Source organism: Centruroides vittatus, unplaced genomic scaffold, assembly GCF_030686945.1.
Source record: "Centruroides vittatus isolate TY-2023 unplaced genomic scaffold, ASM3068694v2 contig_484, whole genome shotgun sequence".
In the NCBI taxonomy this organism is placed as follows: Eukaryota; Metazoa; Arthropoda; class Arachnida; order Scorpiones; family Buthidae; genus Centruroides; species Centruroides vittatus.
In genome coordinates, this window is record NW_027122274.1 from 2,420,180 (window position 1) to 2,441,916 (window position 21,737).

General features: G+C 28.1%; 2 protein-coding genes across 2 annotated transcripts in view; both read right to left on the reverse strand.

Moving 5' to 3' along the window:
• The window catches only part of LOC136978033 (zinc finger protein Gfi-1b-like), a 44,881-nt gene extending 37,128 nt beyond the window's left edge, over positions 1-7,753 (reverse strand). Inside the window, exons 1-3 of the mRNA XM_067273679.1 lie at positions 7,532-7,753; positions 7,282-7,443; positions 6,822-7,220 (exon numbers count right to left, since the gene is read on the reverse strand). Coding sequence (XP_067129780.1) covers positions 6,822-7,220; positions 7,282-7,414 — 532 coding nt within the window. The 5' untranslated portion in view covers positions 7,415-7,443; positions 7,532-7,753. The remainder of the gene's footprint in view (positions 1-6,821; positions 7,221-7,281; positions 7,444-7,531) is intronic.
• A 1,962-nt stretch (positions 7,754-9,715) lies between these two features.
• LOC136978020 (zinc transporter Slc39a7-like) overlaps positions 9,716-21,737 on the reverse strand; it is a 31,419-nt gene continuing 19,397 nt past the window's right edge. The window contains exons 2-3 of the mRNA XM_067273661.1: positions 20,488-20,684; positions 9,716-11,650 (exon numbers count right to left, since the gene is read on the reverse strand). Coding sequence (XP_067129762.1) covers positions 11,399-11,650; positions 20,488-20,684 — 449 coding nt within the window. The 3' untranslated portion in view covers positions 9,716-11,398. The remainder of the gene's footprint in view (positions 11,651-20,487; positions 20,685-21,737) is intronic.

Sequence of the window (21,737 nt, forward strand, 5' to 3'; positions counted from 1 at the left end):
TTGCGTAGGTTAGTGGTTTTCAAACTGCAAAGCGAAGAAATTATCATCATTAACTTATTTTTGAGTATAACTCCATCAAATACTCGATATTCTATCCGGTAGTTTCAATGCAATAATATTAATTAAATAAACATGGAAGTTATCATTGCGGTTAGTTATTACATCATCAAAATTTTATTTCATTTAACAGTAAATAACTTTGTGTGCTATTTTACACATTATATACTAAGAAAATCTTAGTTTTATTATACTAAAATACAGCCTAAGAAAATTATAGTTCAGTATTGTACTAAGAAAAGCACAGAGGACGCAAGAAAGTTTATTTTTATAGGGAGGAGTCTCTTAAAAGTGTAATTATACTAACATTAATAAACATTTGGCATATAATAATAAAAAGACAAATCATTGCAGGATTAAAAAGACAGATTATGATTATATATATAGCCTATATATAGGCTATATTTTATATGTACAGTGAGACACTGAACAACGGCCACTGACGGGAACATAAAAAATGACTGTTGTTGAGAGTGGCCATTGTTTGAAGTTTATTGAACTGTAATTTGAAAAAAAAAAATTGTAGTCCTATAAATTCCGACTGTCGTCCGTGTGTCTGTCTTTCCTTAATCCCGAAAACTGTGTTAGACAAATGAAATTTAAGAGCAAATGTGGCAATATGACCTATAACTATATATGAACGTCCAATGCAAATAGGAAGTCACATTATTTCAATTCAAAAATTTCTACTGAAAGGAGTTAGATAGACCGGCACGATTTCATTGCTAACATTAAAGTATAATGTACAGGGGAAAGCCACTGCAGTACTATTAATAATTTGAGGTGAAAGCATATATTTTAAATAAATTAAAAATATGAATAAAAATCGCAGCCTGGCAATGTGACGATGTCACAAAATGTTCGTTTTGTATGCATTTCTGTTCAACGTTTCTGAAAAAATGGTGTGGTTGCCGTTTAGAGGTGGCCGTTTATGGAGGTTCGATTGTATATATTTTAATTCTTTTTTATCTTTACTACCCATCTTTAAATCGATTATTTTTTCATTAAACTTCATGCAATTAATGTGTAAAATAATATAAAAATTCAAAAATTCGAATTTTATTTAGGTATATCGTTTCAATTGTATACATTAAATGTTTTATACAAATTATTGCTTTAATGTATGTAAGTGTACCGTACAATTAACATTTCTAGTATTAAGAAAGTAACCTATTCAAAACGCTTTTATTGTAAATAATCTAATTGTAAACATCCTTTCTGAAATGAAAGGATATATATAATTAGATTATTTTCAAGAAGCAATTCTACTGTATTATTTTAATGATGTAAATATATTATTATGCATTATATAAACATTACATGTTACTACAGTAAAGACGTTGGCTCAAGTATCTGTATGTTCCTGCAAACTGACATATTTTGCCCAAATTATGTTAAAAGGTACAGATACCCCCCACATACCTCCATCAAGCTGAAGAAGATTCTGTCTACCAAGCTGTTCAGCGGGCCACTTCACTACCTAACAAAACTCTTTCTATCAACATTTACAGTGACTTTCAGTCTGTCCTAAAAGCCCTATTAAATCCCAATTGAAATAGCAACAAAATCACATATATCCAGCACCATATTAAAAATCATGTTAATAAAATAACTTTTATTTTTGTTTCTGGCCATACTGGCATACTAGGAAATGAACAAATTGACTTTGAGGCTAAGTCAGCTGCAAAGGACACTGACTTGGACTATACTCTCATCCCTCTCTCACGTAGCAGCCTTAAAAATTATATTCATGACAACGCTATGTAGAAGTGGAACCAACAATGGTTGAGCAGTAAAACTGATAGAATAACAAGACTTTATTTTCCTAGTGTTGATTGCAGATTCTCATCACCACTTAGAAATTTAACATTTGCTACTGCTCAACTACTTAATGAGCATGGTAATTTTCGAAGCTATCTGGCGATGTATAACTGGGCAGAAACTGCCTTTTGCTTTTGCTCTACAGTAAACCTTGACACCGTCGACCGTATGATCTATCATTGTCCAATTTACGATCAAGATAGACTTATTCTGAAATTAGAAATCTTTACATGGTTTCAGGTGGCCATGTCCACTGGATAAGCTTGTTCAGAAGCCACTGTTTGATGCTTTTTACAATTACGTTCAAAAAATATGGAAGAAAAGACTATAATTTCTAATTTTTAGTTTTTTACATTTTAGTTTTCACTAAAAGCCGAATACTAATTTTATGTTTACTTTGTATCATTTATTTTGGTTTATGTATCCTTAGTGTTATACGCCGATAGGAGTGGTGCACTTATTTCTAATAAAAATTTAAAAAAAAACTATAGTAAAGACATAAACGGATGTAATAATGGATATAGTTGTGTATATACTATGTACTGTACAAACTTGTATATAAAACAAGTTATAGAAATATAATTTATAAGTTTTTATAATTTCTGTTGTGCATGATGTATAAACAAAAAATCTCTCCGTTGTAAATGCTTGAGATATTATAATTTGTTATTAATAGTTTAAACTAAGTATAAATAACTCGAAATGTTTAATTTATGCTTTATATTTTCTAAACTTAATATACAAATTGTTATAAAGATGTCTGAAAAAAAGACAAATAAGAATTGGAAAGAAATTAAACGAAAAGTCATATAAGCAATTGATTAAAAATTTAAATAAAATTATATCTTAATTTTTAGAAAATTTCTTTTAATCCGTAAACCATTATTTGGTTTATTTTAAAGACTAGATTAAGAAAGTGTCTAGATAAATACAGTAGATAAATTTTTGAACTCTAATGCAGGGGTCGGAGATGTTTTATGATTGTTATGCCAACGTAATATTCGAAGCAGTAGCGTAACCAGAACAGATATTGGCAGTGGCGTAGCGAGGAGGTGTAAGGGTATGCCCCTCTGCGAGTGGCCCCGGGCGCCACTCGCAGAGGGGCTCCCAAATGGCCTCCAAACAAACTATATGTGTTTCTGGCGAAGGGAAGGGGGGCGCCAATAAAGTGTCGTGCCCCGGGCGCCAGTTATGTTCGCTACGCCACTACTGGATATTGGGTAGGCCCGAATTAGAACGTGCAAACCTACATTCACCCCGGTACCACTACCGCTGTGAATGATGAAACTTAGATATTGTATGTACATGTACTGTACAATACGAGTATAAGTGCGTTTGCCACAATAAAATCTTTTCCCTATACTTATTTGATTTTTTATTAATTAATTTATTTACAGAGATAAAGGGCTTGGGTTCCTCCTTGATTACACTTCAGGTTTTATTTTACAAAAAAAGAAAAAAACCCCTTAATGTTTAATTTTCTAAGATTCAAGAAAAAGTATATTCGAATGTAGAATAACCCAACGTAATTTAAACGTTTATAAAACATGTTTAAACCAACAGAAATAAATTAATAATTTATAAAATTAAACCCATTGATGTTATTAGTAATTCAGATAAACTTTCCAGCGGGACATTGGCCTGTATATTTTCGAAGAAAGAAATATCATTATACATTTTTATTATTATAATCGCAAGCAGTGCATAGATTGGTGGATGGATTTTATAAAGCTCAGCTTTATAAAATCCATCTATGGGAATGTTTGAGTTTTGGGAATCACCCAACGATTCATCTAAGGGTGATGTATTAAACAGATTGCTAATGAATCTAAACACGATAATTGGATTTTTGAAATAGTACTGTAGAAAATGCATGAGGAAAATTATAAAAATAAATAATTATAAATATATTTAAAAATATATCTCAAATGGCGGCATACACGTTTTGTTTATGTGATAAGAGAAAAATTTGTAAATTATCAAAGTTAAATTATTTCGAAACTGCAAATTCTCTTACTTATATTCTTAGGAAAAGCAAGACTAACGAAGGAAATATTCGTGAAACAATTTATTGGATTATAAAAAATGAATATGAAAGCGAATACAACAGACTATAAATCATGCAATAATATAAAATGTACTACGCTATCCAAAGATCAACTTCTTAATCACTAGCATAACTAGAGCGATATTAGGAAAGCCCGAATTATAACGTGCAAACTTACATTCACCGCTGTACCACTAGCGCTATGTAAACTTAGATATTGTGTGTGTATATATATTTGAATATGACAAATGCACTTATATATCTTTTTCCTATACTTATATATTTATTACTTATTTAGTTTTTCGTTCCTTTATAAAGGTAAAGGGTGCATGGCCCATTGGTTTCTTCTTGGTTACGCTACTGAGCTCAATATATTTTCATTTCATAGAAATATTTAAAAAAAATAAGAATAATAACTAAAATTTAAAATATTTTATCGGAATTTTACGTAAGAATTGAATAATTTTATCTACAAGTCTTTAAAGTTTAGAAGGTTTGTGCGACTTTCCTGGTTATAACTAATTCCTTTGAAAAAAAGATTGAACAAAAATAAAAATATCAATTAAAAAATATTGCAAAATTTAAAAAAAAATAAAACACATAAATCTATTCTGCAAAAATAAGAGAATTATTCTTCTCGGTTATATTAAAGAAATTAATTTATTAAATTTAACATAATTACGATTTTCAAACGATCGAAAGAAATTTTCTGGCAAATTTTTTACAAATGTAGAACAGAAAAATTATGTTCCTTCAAACTTTGAGATGTTTCTCAGATTTTAAATTTGTTCAATTTAGAATAAACATAAATAAGCTTTCTACAAATTTAGAGTAAAAATTCTAAAATTTAAACTCTTTATTCATTTACGTTATTGCCGGAAAATAAACATTGTTTCGTAGAAATTCTTTTCTATTAAAAACTAAAAATAAAGTATAAAACTATTAAATGAAGACATAATTAATGTATACTATAATTTCAAACGGATATTTAGAAGAATTCTTACTAAGCTAAATAAAATATATATTATATTACGAATTTACATTTTGTATTATTAAATTAAGTTTATAATTATGTTCGATTCCTAAATCATAAAAGAGGTTTTAAAACAGCTTTAACATCTGCGTGAAATTTGTTATTCAATATTTACCGTATGTTGTCCTATATATGCCGTAGGTTCATAAAAAAATAATTATAATTCTGTGAAAGTTATATAAACGTTTCCCTAACTTATTTATAACAGTTATCTATTGAATACAAATAGAGCCGTCAAGAGGATAAGCTGAGGATTTTTCCTCTGGCCCAGAGAAAACTTAGAGGCGAGTCAAAATTCTATGCCGTTATCCTATGGGAAAAAAGGCAATTGCCTGGGGCCTCCATCAATAGGGGCCCCAAACCAATCTTTTATAAACTTATTACTATAGTAAGAATATCAAAATTTAAAGTTGGGCTCTACATAGCCGGTTTGGTACTGGGTGCACTGGCCTCAGCGCAGAACTTAACCTGCTAGAGATCGTGTTAAAAAACGAACAAAGATACCGGGAGGGCAATTCTTCCAAAAATTCCTCCGATGAAAAATGTTTGAAGTCAACACTGTATATGGGGCCTCCTAATTCAAATTTGCCTAGGAACTTCATAAAGCTGTAACGCGCCACTGGGGCCAGTAGTAATTATTAACCTTATAAATTTATGTTATTTTTACTAATAAAAAATAAAATCTTTAAGAGTGCATTTATTAATAAAGAAATATTCTTCGTATTTCATTTGTTCAACAACAATAACAAAGAAAAAAAAAAAAAAAAGGCAAAAAGGAGCCTCTATCCCCGGGCCCCATACGGTCCTGAATATAGACAGGCATAATTAATTCTGAAAACGACTTGAACAACGTTTTCAAAATTAAACTTGCATCTTACAGTAAAAAAAAGAAAACAAAATTAGAAGAATGGGAATCATTTTCGTAATTCGATCAGACTGGATGGAAACAAATATACAGTATAAATATTATTACATTTTTCGGGTTTTTTAAGATTAAAATTTCGTTTTAAATTGTAAAAAAATGTTTGATATTTCTCACGAGGACAGCAACATCGATCTGCAAGTTGCCAATAATTACTTTCTTTAATGGATCAGTTGCGTATTTTTCCATCAAAATAGAATGTGAGGATTGGAATGAAGATCACGTCAGATGGGATCAGTCGTTAGCCGGCAGGTCGGATGACGACATTGATATTTAACGTCCACAACACTCCCGGTGAGAAAAATATTGCCTCCTAATACAATTTTCTCGGCAATTTGTAGAGATAAAGGAATTAAATTTCCGACCGGTGGCCCGATATGGCCAATGGGATCAATCTGGGCTCGGTGAATAGAACAAAATCGTCTTTCCCAGATAAAGAAACACGTATGAGTCCTTTAGGTCAGACAACTGTTGGGCCAATTCAAACACCTGGTCGTTTCCCTTTCAAATCAAATCTGTATTCTCTCTATCCGACATCATCTTTAATGTATAATCTGACCAGCGAAAATAAATTTTTGTACATTATTATCCGTTTCAAATATCTTAAATGACAATTATTATCTAAAAACCGAATAATATAAAAGATTATATTTTATAAATTAAACCAAAGCTGAAATATAAAATTAGGCCTACTCAAAAGTACATGCAATTTAAATTCCTAAACTCAAAACCTTCACAGTTGTCTGGCTGTATTATCGTATAAATCCTAAAATTTATGATTATAAACGATATTTTAAGGTTTTTGAATTTATTTTTACGATGCTAGCATAAAACATTATTTTTAACCATTAGACATATAGAGCTAATATATATAGAAAAGCAGTATAATATGTAAATATAAATATAGCACGTATGGGTAAACACAATAGTAATAAACTCACCTGTATGAATATAAGTATGCTTTTTCATGTCAGATTTCTGATGAAATCTCTTGCCGCAATATTGACACGGATATGGTCTAGTATCGGAATGAATCAGTAGATGGGTAGAAAGAGTTGAAGATCTTTTAAAGCATTTTCCACATTGATGACATTGAAAATTTCTAGTAGAAGTATGCAAAGTTCTATGCTGCGTTAGGCTCAAGGGATGACCAAAGCTTTTATGGCAAACTTCGCAACAAAACGGCCTTTTTCCCAAATGAGAGCGTCGGGTGTGGACCTCTAAACCATGAGGAGTTCCGAATGTCTTATCGCATTTCATGCAAGAATAAATAAATGTCTGGCGATCTTTTTCGTTATTTTCAGGAATTATTTCGGATAAGAGAGAGTTTCCGTCATTTTCTAAGAACAACAAGAAAAATATATGAAGAGAAAAAAAAATTGTTTATAAAATAATACTTACCATATATACTGGAACTGTAATAATAGGAGAACGCAGAACTCGGAGTGGGGATAATGGGTCTGGAAATGGCTTGTCCGGCTGCACAGCAGTACCAAAAATTACTCTGGAGAGATTCCGAAGTTAAAAATGACATAGGAGTACAGAAAAGACTCCCGGCAGTTCCTGCGACAAAAAGAATTCTTAACGCATCAACGCACATTTAAGTTGAAAAAGTTTTCAAAAATTAAAAAAAGAAAAAAAAAAATCTTACCGCACCAAGAGTATCGGGAGTCACCACGCTAAAAGCGCTATTATGCACGGATTGTGACTTTTTTAACATTTTCATTTGCAATCAGCTACCGTGGCCATCTTGGTCTCATGCAAACCATTTATTGACTCCTTTATATCGTCTTCCCTGCAAATATTTTGTAACTCCATTTCCCATTTAACCAATGGTCATCTTCCTTAGCCGAACTTGTAGTTTAACGAAAAAGCTCCCGTCGTCACGTGCTATTAAAACAGACCAATGGGAGAGCGTTTTTCAAATGTTATGTAGCTAGCGAACGGCAACCAATGCTTAAACATTTCAATAGTTTTCAACCTTTTGCAAAAATTATGGAGTACAAATATTTAACGACTTATTTCCGTTTTGTTAATTAGGATATTAGCTAATATAATTCTAATTTCTTAAAATATTCTTTAGTTAGCACCTAAATTTATACCTTTTTAAAATTTAAGCAGGGTCTCTAAATATATTTTTTTTTAACTCAAGTTTTTTAAAGATTAGTTTGACTTTTTAATATTGTGATTGTAAATTTTAAATAAAGAAGTCCAAATAATTCCCGAATTTATTGATAAGACGCTAAATAATGACATAGAAGTTGCGGATGAGCCGGAGGGAGGGAGATTCTCAAAGAGCCGAAGGTGGAGGAGGGGATCGAATTTGCTACTCAAAGAGGCCGAGTCAGTTCTACTATAAGGAGTTAGAAAAGGTGGGACAGCCAATTACCCTGCAAATTAGCTGAAAATCGAAAGAGCAGATGTTCCCCAGTCAAATAGAATTTCGTTAATCGACTGGAAGCCTAAAGGGGACACGCCCTCCATTTGTTCAATTTATGATAATCGCTTCGTCCCTCGATCAGTCGCTCTCTTCTCTATGAAGATGTGAAATCCGGTTCTTTAATTCTGAATAATTAATTAAATGAATTATTCATGTATCTAGCCGACAAGTTGCGCATTCGCTAAATAAATTAGCATCGTAATGCCACATCTGGGTCTACCGGCTTTTGCTAATTTTTCCTTTGTAATCGCGAAATTTATAATCTTTTTTTTTATCACTATCGTTCATTATTTAAAAATTTCTTTAAAATTTTTCCGAGTTATCCAATATATATTTAAAAAAAAATAATTTAATGAAAATATAAGATTTATTATTATTCATTGTTTCATATTACTATTTAAAAAAAATTCTTTCACCAATAAAAACGTATAAAAAATATATCAAAACATAATTCTTGATAATATTTATTTTTTTAACAAATTTTACATATAATTTGTGTGGTTCTTCTTGGTAATTAAATATTCTAAACCAAATAATTGATTAAAAACCCTTACAAATATTTTAACAACAAAGAAAATTCAATAAAAACTGTATCCCAATTAAAATTCTTATAATTTCCTTATAACTTAATATCAAAGATTTCAAAAATTCTTCTAATATAAGAAAGAATTTTAGAACTTTAAATTATTAGTTTTATAAACAATTATTGTAGTAATTTCATTTAATAAAACAGATTTTTTTCCCTCAGTAAGTCATGGTAATTAACAGCTTTTAAAATTCATTTTTATACAAAATTCTTATTGAAGACATACCATAAATATAATCTCATAATTAATTATTAAGTAAAGTTTTTCATTCATACAAAATATATATATATATTTTAAATATTTTTAAAAATTATTTTAACCAAATATATTTGAAATTAATAACAAAATTCCTACTACTATTGAAATATTTTTAGTAGTAAAAGTTCTCTTACTGTGAATTCAAATATAAAATTTTAATGAATATTTATAAACTTTTTTACATTTTGGCATCTTCAGAATTTTAAAAAAAAAAAATTAATAAAATAATACAACTGATTAACTTTTTAATAAACAAATTATGAACACAGTATTATTTGAATGTAATTTATATTAAGTTTAAAAACAATTTAAATGATTATATATTCTTTGATTTGCAAAATACTTAATTAAATTATATATGTAACCTAATACAGTTTAATTCAATATTTATTAAACCATACAGAAATAGAATAAAACATCAGTTGTAATAAGTTAATCGGTTGTATTTTATACATAAAACAAGAGCATGTAAATTTTCTAAATTTTTTAACCATCAAACTTTTCTTTAATAAATTCAAAACACAAAAAAAAAAAAAAAAAAAAATTAAAATTTAATAGTCATAGAACATTTTATAAAATTTCCACATTTACTGTAAATTATTTAAAAAATAAAGAAAATTTATTCATTGTTTCAATGATTTTATTGTTAACACTTTTATTTTTATAAAAGTTTCAAAATTATTCTAGTTATTTTTGATTGATGTTATTAACTGCCTTGGAAGTGAGTTGTGTATATATACCATATTCTTAATTATGTAGTAATAAAATGTTATTTCTGTATTAAGGACTCTTACATCTATCTAAATTAATATTCAGCATAACAAATAAAATATTCTGTTTTAATTTTTGAATAGTAGACTTTGCAAGATCTTTACATTAGAAATATATCTATGTGATTCGATTTGAAAATATATCACATCAAATATACCAAAAGGTTCACATGAACTTGCTTCATTAAAAAGTTAACAGTGCTTCACAGTAATGTTATTTTAGCACTTAATTAGAATACAATCAAATAATAATCCACTGCTTGATAAGAATAAATTGTTTCTTCATAAAATAATCACAAAAACTAATAAAAATATTGTTATTCTTGCTTCCAATATATAAGACGACAATATAGAAAACAAAGCATTTATTGAGATTTTTATATGGGATAAATATTTGAAATCAGATGACTAATTTCCTTTCCTTAAATCTTACTAAATTTAAATAAAATATTGGAAAATGTACATTAAAAAATTTTTTATATTTTATTTTTTTAAATCAAATATTTAATTTAAATTTTCAATTAAAATTTTAAAAATAAAAATGATAATTTTAAAGACAAATTTTGCAAAAATTTTAAAGTTGAAAACAAAATTACAATATAATTTTAACATATTAAACTGTCATGTGCAAAAAAAATATACAATTTTTTTAAAGTAAAAATTTATCATCAATTCAGGAATAAATAACAAGAAATTACTCTCTCCATAAAATCACTCACCAAATTCTAACGACAGAAAATAAAGAAAAAAAAAATTGCGAAATGAAATACAGAAAGAATACACAGAAGAAAAATAAAATTTAAATATATTGAATGTGTTTAATTTCTGAAAGACAATGTTTTCAGCAATTAGGAATTTGCAGCAAATACAGGATAAAAATTTAAGTAAAGACTTCCTTTAATGAAATTAAAATTTTAGATTTCTTTTACAAATAATTAATAATATAAATTTTAAAATAAATTGTATACTTTATATAATCATTATAAGTACAAAAGTTAAATTTTCTTTATTTCAAACTATAATGTAGATATTACAATTAATAAAAGCAACCAAAAAAATATTCTCATAAAAATTATGTTTATTAATATCTGAAAATAAAAATAAATGTTTATATCCTTATATAAGTTAAAAATGAAATCTTTTATTATGATATAATAAAATAGTAAATTTAAATATGACATTTCTAATTTATAACAACAATTCATAATTCAAACTTTTTCAAATAATTTTAAAACATTGAGAGAGCAGCATGATTTTATAGATTTTTAAATGACCTTTTCAATACAATAATTTTGAACTTACAATCATAAAAAAAATTATTTTTATTACATATTATATTGAAATAAAACAAATTATAATTTATTTTGCTGCACAATGGTCTCATACATGGAAAAATTTTGTTCAATATTCATATGTTCATCACAATTAGATGAAATAAAATAACAATAAAAATAACATTTTATTTATTCGAACTCAGCTATTAAAATCATCATTATTACTCCCAATAACAATGCAACTACCTCTTTTACCGACTGCCAAAATTTAGTATCTTCTAATAGTTCTGGAATCACAGAAACAGTAGCAATATAAATAAATCCTCCTGCAGTAAAAGGTAATATCCATGTTGTAGCAGTGTCTCCTACTCCATTTGCAAGAAGACTACAGATAGTTCCAGATAAAGCACCAACAGCTGTAACTAACTGTAACATTATTGCCTAAAAATAAAAAATAATCTCAATGAAATATTTACAAAGTATATTTTAAAATAAAAAATAATTAAATATGCTTTATCTTAATTTAGTCTTATTTAAACAAAGCTAATAATTTAATTCCACAGTATAAATAATAATTTATGCTCCTATTTATAAAAGTAAATATATTGCATTAACTTTAAATATTTTGATGTTAATTTAATAAGCATAACATTCAATGGTACTGTACATATTATTGCTTATATTCCTTTCTAAACATACATTAAATTCTGAAATAGATATTTTTATAAATAAATACAAACATTGCACAAAATAACAAATCACATAATATTACAAATAATTTATTATCCCCAGTTATACTAAATATAATTTTATACAATAACTTATTAATTTTTAACTCATTTCATTAGCAAATTATTTATACAAATTTTAAAAATAAAATCAACTTTAATGCAATTTTGCAATGTACAAAAATAAAAATTTAATTAAGCAAAACTTAATAATTTATAAAAATTACTTAAAATTAAATAATGTGTGTTTATGTACCTATAGAACATACAAAGTTAAAAAGCCAACATTCCTATTCTTAACTAATTTTTATGAATATATTATATTATACAATTATTATATATAGGCCTAGTATGTGAATGAATTATAAAATGAATATTTGTATTAACTAATGTTAATCCAAATAACCAAATTTGTTGTATTTAAGTTCAAATTAGAAAATACAGGTTTTATTTATGTATGTTAACATGATCATTACATCATAAAAAAATATTTTGAATAATTAAAATTTGAAGGATGAACAGAACAGAATTTTAAAATGAATAAAATTAAATTCTTAATTTTTTTGATAAGAAAGAATAAAAAGCTAACTCACTTGTAATTGTACAATAAAAATTATCATAATCAAAAAAACAAAAATTGTATTTTTATTATTAATATAATATTAATTTTGAGGATATATAGCATCTGGTAAATATAATTCAATAATTATAAAATATTCTTCAAATAGCAAACAGCCAGATTCCTATATAAGACTATTAAGACTAAATAATTAATTTGGTAGGAGGTACAGTACATGGTTATGCCACCATCTCTTATTACATTTAATAATTATAAATGAATAAATTTAATTTAATTTTAGAATATTCTGAAAAAAAAAAATTACATTGAAGCAGGACTTGAACCTGCAACCCCTTCTTATCATGCAGACGTGTTATAAGTTGATTTACCTGGACATCATCTGATCTTCACTTCTAGACTAATTAATTAACTAATTAAGATAAAATCATATTGGTCACTTATAGTGCCAACTGGGCGACTTAGAGCCCATGATTCTCCATGCCTATACAAATATTAATAAATGTAAATATACATTCACAATAAATTTAAATCATTCAAAATTAAAGATACCTCAACTGAAACTGGCACCTTTCTTCAGAAAAAACCCTTCAACAAAAGACAAAAATTAAGCCCAATCATCCAAAATATCACAAATGGTCAACATAACCATCACTTAGTTGAAATATCACAGAGGTTCTCTGAAGCCATCAGGATGTGAAGTACATCGCATCGACATAAAATAATGTGTAAAGTTGACTACAAGAAATTAGTACCTTTCATCTGTAAACACTTCAACAGCCATGATAGATGGTTCTCTCTTTCTAACTAAAGATAAAGTGAGTGGATCCTTTAAAGTCATAGTAAAATATGGAAAGAAGAGAGAGAGCAAATCTGTTCAGAAAGCAGTACCCAAGAAACAGGTTCCTAAAGCTAAACCTGACTAAAGGTAAGAAAATTCCAAGTAAACTGAAGCCAAAAGGGTAACAAAAGTTAGTCAAGAAAAGTCTCACCAAAGCTAAGGCTGACAACCCAAAAATGTAAAAGAAAGAAAGGAGTCCAAACAGTCAAAAATCACTTCTAGAGTGAATTTTATTTTTAAATTTGTGATTACAACTTTTTTCAAATCTAAATTCATTTTAAAACTTAGTACCCTTTTTTCCTTTAAAAAATTTTAATCACTTATGATAAGTCACATGCATTTGTAAATCAATATTCATAGTTTGTTTTTATGTATAAAAAAAAACAGCTAAACATTTTGTAAATCTCATTGCACCCATGATGGGCTGTACGTGTAAGTTGTTCCCAGTCACAGTCAGTGCCATGACTGACTTATAATTAATTAACTAACTTAGATATAACATTAATTAGTCTGAAAGCAAAGATTGGACAGAGGTCTGGAAAGAGTAACTAAAAATGCATTTGCATGATAAGCAGGAGTTGTAAGTCTGAGTTCCCACACACTGAGTCATCTTTTCTTGCAGAATATTTATAACTATATTTATTTGTAATTGTTAAATTTAACTAGGACATCGTGCAACTATGTCGAATCACAATAGAATTGAAGTACAGTCAGAAGGAAAGAAGCAATCCCTGTATCTGTTAGATATAGAAGAGACAATTCTTGTATAGTACCTGACAAGAACCAGGTGAACTTTGCACTTACCACCACAAAAGAGGCTATCCTACAAACCACAGGAGACATGATCCTTGCACTGGCCAGGTACAGAGGTGATCAAAAAACAAAGCAATCAATGGCAATTGCTTTGTTTTTTGTTTGTTTTCAAGCCTATTTTCCATTATGCATGCGTAATACTATTTTTATTTTGATCTCTAGGCCCAAATTCCATTAGGTGTGCTTGTCACATCAGAGAGCATGGACATTGTCATTGTAATACCTTTGTATATAGAAAACGAAATCATGGACTCCTATTTTTACTTTCCTGGCTCTGTTATAAATAACAGAAAAAAAGTATAGCTATTAGTCAAAAAATTATCCCCTGCAAGACTTGCATTTTTGGACTTAGGGTACCTTGAAATGTCGAGAAATGCAAAAACATTCAGAGTTTTTTCTGTATGTATGGACATTAATGTGTGTTTGCATGTGGCACCATTATGTTTACCTTCTTTGAAGCTAAATAACTCCTGTGCTTTTGAAAATTCTGAAATTTTGCAGGAAGGATTGTATATTAGAAAGATTCATGCTATTAAATTTTGGGGTTTAAGGTGAATGGGGTGGTGAGACAGAGGGTGGTCATGTGTCATATCTCCAGTAGGGTCAGACTTAATGATCATTTTACTTGATATTAGCATTTACAATTTTTTATACAACAAATTCGTATCCTCAAAATTAAGCTTTTTGCCATTTTATAATATTTAAAAATGTGAACAGTTTTTTAATGAAATATAATAACAAATAGTGCCACTAGAATTTTAAATTCTAGGTTCAGGTTAAATTCAGGAAAGCTAAGTGTTTTGTTGTAGGATTTTTTACATTTAAATAGACCTGCATTACATTTCTTTCTGCTTTACATTTTCTTTTCATGAATGTAATGCAGGTCCTAATCTCAATTTTGTTAAAAGAATGTAATGAGGGTCCATATTCCTCATCTCAATTTTGTTAATTGAGATGAGGAATATGGATTCCTCATCTCAATTAACAAAAAATGGCAAAGTTTTATCAAAATTAATTCATTAAATTTTGAGAACAAACTCGATTCTATAAGCCCATACAAGACATGCTAGCAACTGTGAATCATCACACAACAAAGTCACAGAATTCATGCAATATTGTTTTGTCGCACACGCTTGTGAAACGATCTTATATCTTGAAAATGAAATCATAAACCCTCATTTTTTATTGCATTTTTGGGTTCTTCATCACAATTAATGGAAAAGGCAAAGTTTAATCAAAAACTATCAAATGGATTTTGAGAACGAACACAATTCTGTAAGCCTCATAGAAGCTTTGCTGACGCTCCACTTCAATAAGACATGGCAGCCTAACTGCCTACATCATGCCAAATTACTTAGTAATTATTTAGCCTTCACAGTCTGATAAAGAAATTCAGATGTTCATTTGATATTTGAAGTAATTATCGGATTGGTTGTATCTATTATATATGAAATAGTCTCAATATTCAATTTTAAAAAATCCATTAAAAATTATCTCTCTTAGAAGCATAAAAAATATTTTCAGTTTATTTTTAAATTTCAAAACTTTCAAAACTTTTTAAGACATTTACTAATATTTATTTCTACACTAATGATCTACACTAATATAAATTATTTATCATTATACGGCTTAAAGATGTCTGACACAAATTAGTTGAATAGGATCTTATATCAAAAATATTAAACTAATTAACATATTTAAAAGAAGAATTATTACAATGGAACCAGGATAACTCAAAATCATTTTCTTTCCCCAGTCATCTAGCACAACATGTTAAATCAAACTGGTTAACTCTTAATTCCTTGAAACTTTTTAACTCAAACTCTGAATTTTTGTCCCAACCAATTTGAGTTAAACATAATACAAAACAGATACAGGTTAAGCTATAAATAATAAATTAAATATAAACTGTAGATGTTTAACTTCAAAAAAGAGAAATGATTTGAAAATATAGTAGAGTATTTATATTTTTTATATACAGTATATATGTTATGGACAAAGTGATTAATACAGGCATTATGAATAATACCCGGGCATTATGAATAATGACCAACAAAATTGGGCATTGTAATAAATTTCAATAATTTATCAAATTGACCGGTCATTATGAATATTGCTATCACCTAGTCGGGCAAAGTGATAATAATAAGTTGAGGAGTGATCATACAACATACGCTAGCCAATCGGCACTCAGTTGCGCATGTGTATTGCGCTTAGTACGCATGCGCTAAGCGTACTAAGCGGTACTGTTTGTGCTCTTGACAGATTTCTCCCGGAGGGGAGCCGCCGGCAGGCCGCCAATTGTTTAACGTCACTAGTTATTTATTCACGGTAGTTCTCAAACACACGTATCAATAACTAGTATGTATCAATATCTAGTAACGTTAAACAATCGGCAGCCTGCCGGCGGCTCCCCTCTGGGAGAAATCCATCGAGAGCACAGACAGTTGCAACCACCGCCAAGATGGTGCACATAGGTAAAATTTTGCCATTTAATTTAGTTAATAGTACTTAGTTTTGAAAGATTGTGTGTTGTTTTTAAAATACTTTGAAATAATTTACAAAAAATAAATATTTCTAAATGAAATAAGTGGAGGTGCATGCAACTGAGTGCCGATTAGCTAGCATATGTCGGATGATCACTCCTCAACATATTATCACCACTTTGCCCGACTAGGTGATAGCAGTATTCATAATGACCGGGCATTATTAATAATGCCCGATTAATCACTTTGTCCATAACATATATATATCATTTATATGTTTATGTTGGTTCTAAAATATTTCAATTCCTTTTAATGATAAACCATTTTATTTACCGTACATCTCGGCAGATAAGACGATAGTCAAATCATAAAAAAAAGGCCCCAAAATCTGGGGTCATCTTATAGGACAGATACAAAAAAAAAATTAGATTAAAATAACTACTCATTGAACCTTTAAATGCAATTCCAGGATAAATAATTAACAGTTCGCAATCTCAAAGGAATGTTTTTAAAAAAATCCTCGTCTATCTGCTTTTAAATAAATTTAAAAACCGTTTCAATATCCGCATTCCAATTCAATGAATCCTGAGGAAGATCTATGTAGATCGAAAACGTTAGACACTGTGTTTTTGAGATTGCAAACTGTTAATTATTTATCCTGGAATTGCATTTAAAGGTTCAACAAGTAGTTATTGTAATTCATTCCAGACTTGAAGAGTTTTATATTAGATTGAAATTTATATAAATTAAAACCATTATTAAAAAAAACCGGATAAACCGTAATTATTTACTAGTAGAGAGTAGGGTATGTACACAAAATAGAATAGCCCATATGCCATTTTTTGTGAATAGTCAAGGTCATTCATTACCTGAATGCTGAATCAGTGCGAATGCTTGCAACAATCGCAAGGCAGTGCTGCAAGATGCAAGAAAATAAATTTGTTCATTTGAAAAATTACAAATAGGACATAATTCCGTATACGCTATACAGTATTATTATTCAGATGATCACTGATCTAAACTAAATTCAAAGGCCATTGATAGTTTGGGAGTTGTCTTATAGGACAGATATAAGCTAAATCTATAAAACTTCGACAAAAATTTATACCTCATCTTATCTGAAAGTCATCTTATCTGCTGAGATATACAGTATATATAATTTCCTTTCTGATAAAAAATAATAGTTATTACAATATTCTTTTAGAAAACACACACAAAATTTATAGAATACATTCTTTGTTCTTTTCTTGCATACCTTTCTTCATATTTCTGGAATTAAATGACAAAATTGATTCCACTAAGTAGGGGATACCGGGGCAACTTCGGCACGTTAAAAATAAGTTAAATTTTTTGTAACAAATACTGCTGTAAACTGAAAGAAAAGCATTATTTATTGTCTACAAGAATGTATCCTTACCATAGAACTGGTTAAAATCAGTTTGGAAATAAAAATAATCATAATAATAATAACTTTATAAAAAGATAGCTATTGCCAAAGTTGCCCCCATACAGGGGCAACTTTGGCAACAGTAACAGAGCAAGATAGGCAGGCATATAAATTTGTGTTATTAACAATGTATAAGTTGGAATTCACTATTAAAACAAAGAAATACAAGTCCAAAAACCTATTTAATATTATAACAATGAAATACAAGTTCAAAGGCATATTTAAGTAAAGAAAATGTAAACAAAAATTAATTACAAAAAAAATCAAACAGATAATAAATGAAAACATTCTAATGCAAGTCAAAAGCAATATAAAGTTAAATGAATTAGTGAACTCAAACAAACAGTAGAAATGAAATATGCTTAACGATCAGGAACAAGATCAGCAACACTGCCGAAGATGCCCCAATGGTCATGATTTAGAAACATTAAGTGGAACCCTAAGAATAGGGTACCAAGCCATGATCTGGTCACATGAATAAGTTAATGTTTTATCCTTCTAACAGGAAAAATAACTTTCGTTATTATGGAATTATAACAAAACATGCCAATTCTATATAAATGGAAGCAAAATATTATATGAAATTGAATGAAACAGACAACTTATTTGATATTTCAGATACGCTTGTCGGAGAAGAACACAGACACCACGCTCAACAAGCCGTCATTAAAACTCAACTGTCTAGCCTCTAAAAAGAGTCTCCTTTTATTTTGTTTCGAAGAAAATTTAATTGACGAACTTGCCCATATGCTGAAGTTACCCCAGTCTCCCCTATATTCTCTCTCAGAGAAGGATTAATTGTAGATTATTGGCAATTGGTTGACAATCAATCACAATATAGGGAAATTTACAATTTTGTAATATATCACACATTATGAGAGTATTTTAATTTTAATAGACAAAAATTACTTCAGACTTTTATTGTGGTTCATCACATGTATATGAATTATGTCTACTTGATCACTAAGACTTCACAGTTATATATAATAAAGTTGTTGTTACACTTCATGCTAAAATTTTGAAAATAACACATTATCATCTTCATCAGGAAAGAAATTCTTGTATAAAAGAATATCGAGTAGAATTTCTTTTAAAATTAGAGAATATAAATTTAAAATATTTTTTCATTTACACAAAAAGCAACAAATTTTTTTAGCAATTTTAAAATTCTGATTTATGCAATATGTAATAAGAAGTATTACACTGGTCAAAACAATTAGGGAAGAAAAAACTATTGAATAGAAAATCATTTATGACAAGTGATTCTGAATATCAGATGTTATTGTTAAATAAGATACAGTAAAATATGCAGTAGTAAATAGAAAATACACATTTATGACAAATTGTTGTCATATTTTCATTTATTGCACTGACTTTGCTTTATTGCACAAAGTCACATGCGCCTGTAATTGTTTTAATCAGTGTATATTTTTATAATAGAAACAGAAAAAATCCAGCAATGAGTTGTTAACTTTCCCAGCAACATTTAAAACTGCATATGTGGTGCATCTGTTATGACATTTTATCAAAAAAATTTTTTTATATTTTTAATTATTACAAAATGGCAAAAAAAAAAAAAAAAAAAAACTTAATTTTGAGGGTAGGGATGGTTTTATAAAAAATTGTAAATGCTAATAACAAGTAAAATCATTATTAAGTCTGACCTTACCAGAGATAAGATACACGACACACATTATCTTTCCACCCCTTGACCTTTAATCACCAAAATTTAATAGCATCAATCCCCGAATACACAAACCCCCCTATAAAATTTCAGAAATTTTTGACAAAAAGTACTGGTGTTATTAAGCTTTGAAGAGAGTGAATAAAATTATGCCCCTCCCCACACACATACATAATAAACCCTCCAATTTTTTTGCATTTCTCAGCATTTCAAGGTCTGAGACAAAAAATGTAAAAATCTTGGTGGGTCATTTTTTGACTGATTGCCATACTTTCCCTCTGTTATATATAACGGAGTTGGTTAAGTAAATAATAAACATTCGAACATTTGTTAAAAGTTGTAATGTTGTATGTTTGTGATAAAAACTATTAATTCTGTTGTTTAAATGACATATCTTAACTTTGATTTTATGTTATTTTGGTCCAGTTCCTTGAAAAGCACATAAGTGGTGTTCCATTATAATCTTTAAATTCTTAAAATCTTCTAGTTTGTATGTTACTTTATAAATTTAAATATAATTTTAAATTAAAAACAAATATCTTTATTCTCTTGTTAATTAAAACTCTTATATAATAATATTCTCATCAGATATTTTAAACTCCATGGACCATTGGAGTACATGAAAATGTAGTACTCCAATGATCCCCTCATTTATATAGTTTTTGTAGTTTAGTTATAATAAAAAAATAAATAATCCTGTACCTTCTTTTTACTACATCCTGACTGAATAAGTATAGCAAAATCTCCAATTTCATGTGGGACTTCATGAAGAAATATAGTAGTTGTAGTGATGATTCCTACACTTTTTCCAGCAAGAAAAGAAGCTCCAATTGCTAATCCATCAGTGAAATTATGGGTAAAGTCAGCAGCCAGATTTAAATAACCAGCAATCTTAAAATCTAAAATAAAATAAATAAATAGATTTTCTTGAAATTTATATGAATAATTATAAGATTATAGTAGATTTCATAAATTAAGAAAAATCATAATAAAATGACAATTTATGCTAATTCTTAAAATGTCTAGTACTGGATACAATGTAAGGATATGTCAAAATACTTATAAACTAACTTATTTAAAATAGTTAAACTTGATTTTAAATTAATGTTTATGGTTTAACTTGTTGAAAATTGTAACCTCCTAACAAGTCACTATCAACTAAAATTTAAATTAAAAATAAAAGAAATTATTCATTGGTATAGTCTTATTAGAAAGTTTTTTTTTAAATCAACTTACTAGTTTAAAGATTAATCACTTTCCAATTATTTTAAAAATAAAAACATGATGAAAACTAAATATGAACAATTTAATTAAATTTATATATAAAAACCCCACATTATGTTGTTTATATTCAGAAACAAGTTAAAAAAAAACACAACATATAGATGATTGAATTCAAAGTTATTGCCATTAACTGCAAGCATAAGCTGCCTTCAACAAAAGACACATTTGGCAGTAATCTTTCTTCTATTCTCTGGTATTCAAGTGTCTGTCTAGATAAATGAGACAACTGACAAACCTTTCCACTAAAATTTTTAAAATAGAAGTCTTTGTAGAAGACAATTTACACTTATAGTTAATTGCAATACACACTATTTATTAGCCTTTCACAATGCACATATCAATATATGATAAATTTAATTATAATTAGTATAATTAATCATAAGTGTATATTTAATTTATAAATAAATTAAATAATCAGCAATCTCAAAAAATCTAGGAAGATAATACAAATTTGTTGATAATCTTATTTAATGTATTTTAACACATTGTCATTAGTTTGCAATTTGATGTTTAAATATATCTAAATATTAAATTAAAACTACACAGTATATTAAAGCATAATCCAGAATTGTTATAGTACAGGTATTTTTAAATAATATTAAATCTATGTAGAGTCATATGAAATAGTATAAAATTATATTTGTAAATCTTCAATATATCATGAAATA